Consider the following 6,000-nt stretch of genomic DNA (forward strand, 5'->3'; position numbering starts at 1 on the left):
ATTTCATTGTTTTAAAGCTATCATAAATTACTGAACAGAATAAATGATAGATCACTTACGGTACTTCCATAATATTGTATAGATATGACTAATTTGATAGCTGAAGTGGCTTAAGGAAGCTTATTCTCAGAAGCAGTTCAAGTGCGATGTGTGTATAATGTTACTTCTTTGGGTTTGCACACCAGTTTAATGTAAATGAAGGAGTTGGGGGGGAACAATAGAGAGAGAGGTATAGTCTACTTTCTGCGTGGCTGTTAAAAATAATAATCTCTACCCTGAGCCATGCCATCCCATTAGTGAAGGGAGGTGGCTTCTATCCCCACTTTTCATAAATAGATGCCCTGGTTTCTATAGATAAATAAAACTTGCCTTGTTGTTGTTTTTAATCAAAATGGAAAATGTGGGATTTATTTTTTTAAAAAGAAAACAAATTCTAGTCAAAATATGTATTCCTCATACTATTCCAGAGACCAGAATTCATGTTGGCTGGCAACCTTTTTACTTCCTTAGGTGGTGTTTTTAATCAACAGTTCTTCTGTTAATATTTTATTTGTGTCTCTAGATGCTCAACTGCCACTGCTGTCGGGGCTGAAAATCAACATTTTAATGAACCAACACTGTCAGAAAATCTGAAGTAAGTTGGATTTGTAATTAAAAGTATTTGTAGGAAAATGTCTTCTGCGATGTGGTGACATCTTTCATTTGGTAATCTACCTTGCAGCCCTTGGTTGGCAGCATCCGTTATGAGTCCAGTTGTAGCAACAACTATCACATTTGCAGAAATTGTCGAGGAAGAACTCCAGCAAGAAGCTGCTCTCATCCGGAGTAGAGAGAAACCTTTAGCTTTGATCCAGGTAAGGCAAAATGCTCAGTACAATAAGTTAAGAGTGGCTGATTACCATTCTTTTTATTTTATTAAGTACATTTTTACCAAGACCTTTGGCCCCAACAAGCTGTTTACAACCACTTTTTGAAAATACAATCCGATATAACATTCTGCCATGTTGTTTATGATATGTTGTGTTATTCACATGCCTTCAAGTCAAGTATTTTCTTAATGCCAGTTCAGTATTATTTGTTTATTTCTCATTTCATAATTCCGCCACCTTCCAGGTGTTGTTGGACTACAGCTCACCTCATCCTGACTGTTTGTCATTCTGGCTGGGGCTGATTGGAGTAGGGAGTCTAACAAAAGGGCTGGTAATGTCCCCCCTGAATCCAATTTAGAGCCTGATCTGGCATTTCAGAGCATCTCTAATCTAGTCAACTTAAATCTGAATAGAGCGAATCAGGAGCCTTGAACTGTGTTTAATTAGGGTTCTAAAGCCTAACTAAGCATGCAGTTGGGGCAGGGGAGAAGGAGATGCAAGCAGACTTCCTGCATCCTCTGCATTCTGTCCACCCCCCAAACTCACAAATCACCCAATGCCTTAAACTGCTCCAGGCCCAGTTTGGTATGAGATTCCGCTGGAGCAGTTGCACAGGCCAGTCCAGCAACAACTGGAGGCCCTTCCCTTGATTTAACTAGTCCTAACCAATAGATCTATGTGCTTAGTTGATTCCCTTGTGCCATGGTTCAAGAGAAGTTGGATGTGTTGTTTCCTTAATAGAAGAATCTGGGAGAATGTGGGATTACAGTTAATTACCGGTACGTCTTGCGAGGCTTTGCCGTGCTACTGAGTTTGCCAGAAGATTTGGGCACTTTGAGGCTTAAGGGTCTGGTGACATCTGTTTTTCTCTGCTTGTGTAAACATCATCCTTAGCCCTGTCAGATTTCAAAAAGTATCACCCTCCCCTTTGTTACTCTCTTCTTCCAGATAGAAGAACGTGCTATCCAGGACCTGTTAATCCACTATCAAGCAGTTGGCAACCCCGATGAGTTTGTTGTGGTTGAAAGGTCTCCACAAGGGCCAATAGCAGCTCCAATGTGGAACAAGCATTGATCTGGACTAATCTTGGATTTTATGAAGATGTGTGCCCTAAGATTGAGGATAGTAACGTGTGTCCATCTCTTTTCAACATAATACCTGCTTTGAAAATGTATCTTCCTTATCCGACTGCATTACTAATTGTTCATATTACGAAGGTTCATATTATGAAGATGGAGAATGAAGTCTGCATATACTTAAAACTAAGTATATGTAGTTATAAGTAGGGCTGTATGAGCTTACCCTTTTAGTAATTAGCAAAAGGTGGAAAGCCAAGTGTTTTTTCTCCAGTTAACAACAGCTGAACTGTCAATATCATGCATACATGTTGAATTAATGCAAATGAATGATCAGCCAGAATACCACAAATTTTGATTTCCTAAATTTTGTTACTGTGTGTAAAAAGAGAAAAAGAAAAAAAATGCTGTCTGCTGAAGCAATGGTATCCAATGTCTGGTATGTTTCGGTGCCTCATTCTTGCTATTCTGGACAATGCTTGTTGCCATCATGCCTTATACAAACAAGTCTGTACTGGGTAGGCATTTTGTGCTGGTTTAAGTAGGTATTCAAGTTCTTCTGAGACTGACCTTGTAATAATGCAGACTTTACTGTTCTGGGAGTCCAGATCAAATAGAAAAAAGGCATATTTTGGCTTGTATGGCAAAAATGGGATAGGGGTAGGTAGCAGCATGCTAAACTGCAAAATGTTTCCAGAAAAGCACATGCTATTAATTAAGCATTAAAACTATTCATACAAATGAGCATTGCATTTTGACAATTTTCACTTGTAACAGATGCATTGGTACTCTGTGTTCAAAACCCTATGCCTGATTGTGGATGATTTTTCTTGTCATTGGAAAGTCTTATAAAAGAATGTTTGTTAACTGTATTAAAAGTGCTGTTGGTCCGATCAGAGTTTGTGTATGTGTGGGTGTGGGGAGGCCAAATTTCAATTATCTCAACATTTGTTGAAATGATGGGGAAGCTTTGGAGATTGTTGATCTCCACCTCCCTGATGTGACTGCAACGTCTTTCACTCCTTTGACTTACAGGGTTGATTTGACTGGTCTGATTGACCAGGTGGGTGTCTCCTTCCTCATTCACTACTCCTTGGCCAAAGGTATGTGATAGCTACACTTCTCTGCTAGAACCTCCAAACTCCCATCAGCCACAGTCAACATGGCCAGTGGTCAGGGATGAGATTAGTTGGAGCCGCAGTTTAGTTATCTGCAGTCTACATTAAATGTAGTTGTATCTCATGGTATGCAGTTGAACACCAAAAATTACTCTTTAAACACAATAAAGAGCAAGTGGTGGTTTAGCAGGAGTTACCACAGGATACGCAATTAATTAGCGGGTTATTTTTGTGGATTAGCTGAATTATTTTTATAGCACCCTCTGTTGTCACATTTTAATAACACACTTTTAATGTTCTAGATGACTAGTGTAGATCCGCCCTCTGTCCCCCCCCCCAAAGTTAAGGTCTTTCATAATGCTTCATATGTACAACAGGTGTACCTATGGCTGATTTTCTCATGTACTGGTGAAGGCTCTTGATATAGCCCTTTTTGTGTGTGGGAAGAGTGAGGAAAAGACTGCACTGCACAAGTTGTTTTCAAAATACCAAGCAAAAAGACAGTTGACTAGACAAAATTCTTATTATTGCACAAGAAAATAATGGAGTGTATAACTGATAATTCCTAGTAGTTAGTTGAGCAGTGTGTTGTGGCTATAATAAGAATAAACTGATGAAGGAGGACTCATGACAAATATCATGGATATAACATAAATCTTCCTCTGTGTGACTAAAATTACTAACCTTGGTGAAGTTCCACGATTAGAGTTAGTCCTTGGAACATCATCTGAGCTTTGTTGACACTATTGGGGAATCACAGGTAGCTGCATTTTCTTGTTCACTCTCGAGTAGTAATTTCAAACATGCAATGAATATGCTTCAACTACATGCCTGTCGTGTTATGGTCATTTTATTTATATATTTTTTAACATGCCTGCTTCTCCCAAAGGGACAAATCAAAATTTGGAGAAGGTGCCAACTGTGAGCTCCTGACTTTGCTTTAGGTCCAGATTTAATCCTTGCCTCCCCCTCCTCCAGTTTGTCTGTTATAATTACAAAGCGAGTCCTTTGCCAGCGACAGTCGCAAAATAAATTAGTGCTGTCTGGCTGTTAAACTGTTCCTTCTGTAAACTCTTTACAAATGGGCAAAAGTCCATCACTTCATTATTTTGATGTAAATGAATTTTGTACCCTTGAACTCCAAAAAGTAGATTTTGCAATATTACGTACAAAGGAATTGCATGACACACTCTCAGGATTGGTGCTGTTTTTAAAAAACTTGTTCTAGGTTTAAATGTAAATATTAGGATTCCCTAAAATTTATTTATATATTTTCCTGTAAAACAAGATGGCTTATTATGGGGAATGACCTCTTTTTTTGAAGGATTGCCAACTACTCCCCAAAACTGATACCTTTACTGGAAAAAAACAAAACAAAGCACAACTTCAGTTCTGAATACTGTAGACGGACAGTTAATGGCACTGTGTGTCATCTGTGAAAAGTGACACTGCCAGTGTTTACACGAGAGTCATCTTAAGCACTCATCGAGAAAATACAATCACCAGCTATGATGTTCTCTCCTTTGCAATAGTATCCTAGCATTTTGGAGCTTTTAGAACTTTTTTAGCCTGCAGGCTGTGCACTCATACTTGGCAGCTCAAAAATAGCACACCTGCTTATGTGTTATTAAAAAAAAAGAAAAATCCCTTGTCAATGAACCCAATTCTCTCCTACAAGGCAATTCCCTTTTCCCTTCCTGTTGCCAATCTGTTACACAAGAATTCCACACAGGACCACTGTCCTCTATTTAAAAAATCCTGTGGGAGTCTTGCACCGAAGCTCAAATACAGTGTGGGAAAGCCATAAATGCACAGTCCTAATTACGTGCAAAGACTTATTTGTGTTGCCTATCAGGCTGTGGCAGAGGAATAAATACAGATATAAGCCCAACAAACAATAACTGTATTAATGCTACATCAAAATGCCATTGCAAAGCTGAGAGTTTCTGCGTCTGCTGGAAAACAACCATGACATATTTATTTAAAGAGAAACACAAAATATTAAAAAAGAAGAAGAGGAATGCACAAGGAAAATGCCACCTCAAAATGGAGGTGGTGTTCTGGACTTGACCCATTGATTATTGGATTCCCTCTAGTAACGAAATAAGGAGAGAGAGTATGCAAGCAACTCTTACAGGTGAACCCCAAATAAAATAGTTGTGTGTGCATATCTTTGTGGTTGCCTTGGCGCACAGGTGGGAATAATTTACTTGGGCTCATGTTAAAGTCCTTTGAATCCCAATATTTGTGTTAACCTCTAGGCATTTAGGTAGAAATGATCCTAGCAAAATAGTGGCAACCAAACTATAGATAATAACATCCTCAAACCATTAATGTTGACGTGATCCTCAAAGTTACCCATGCTGAGATCTCTATCAGGGTCTCCCGTTCACTCTACAAATACTCCATGTAATTTAGGACTTAACTGCAGCATTCCTAACCGCTGTAGCTTAACATATGATGTTGAAATGCAACTACTTAAATGCTTATTCACCTATGATATAGTTAAATGGATTAAGTAGATGTATGTGGGTACAAACTGAGGGCTGGTTACTTATTGCACATGCCTGTTTTGCACAGTTTGAAGACCTCATCCAGTGCTTGTAAAAGGCTCCAGCATTCCAGGTGAAGCGTCCATGACTTGCACCTACTATTTCAAGGCCTACTATAACTTTTACCACTACAGTGCTCTTTTAGGAAGTGAACCCTCCACAGTTTCTAAAGCTACAAATTCTACAAAGTTCAGCATATCCCATGCAAATCAGACTGTCCTCGATTGTAAACATGTAGCTGATTTTTCCATAGTGTGGTGTTGATTGCATTCCTTACAGTTATATACTGCCTTTTCCTCCAAGCAGCACAAGGCAGTGTACATGGTTCACCCCTCCCCATCTTATCCTCACAACAACTCTGTGTGGTAGGTTAGACAGTGGCTGG

The 6,000-nt window shown here is 39.1% G+C and overlaps 1 protein-coding gene across 1 annotated transcript in view; it reads left to right on the top strand.

Annotated features, from left to right (window-relative positions):
* The window catches only part of IBTK (inhibitor of Bruton tyrosine kinase), a 48,291-nt gene extending 45,453 nt beyond the window's left edge, over positions 1 to 2,838 (top strand). Inside the window, exons 27-29 of the mRNA XM_082218495.1 lie at positions 563 to 634; positions 722 to 854; positions 1,818 to 2,838. Of these exons, the coding sequence (XP_082074621.1) occupies positions 563 to 634; positions 722 to 854; positions 1,818 to 1,943 (331 nt within the window). The 3' untranslated portion in view covers positions 1,944 to 2,838. The remainder of the gene's footprint in view (positions 1 to 562; positions 635 to 721; positions 855 to 1,817) is intronic.
* Positions 2,839 to 6,000: the final 3,162 nt, after the last annotated feature.

The sequence above is a fragment of the Podarcis vaucheri genome (assembly GCF_965113315.1).
Source record: "Podarcis vaucheri genome assembly, chromosome: 3".
NCBI lineage: Eukaryota > Metazoa > Chordata > Lepidosauria > Squamata > Lacertidae > Podarcis > Podarcis vaucheri.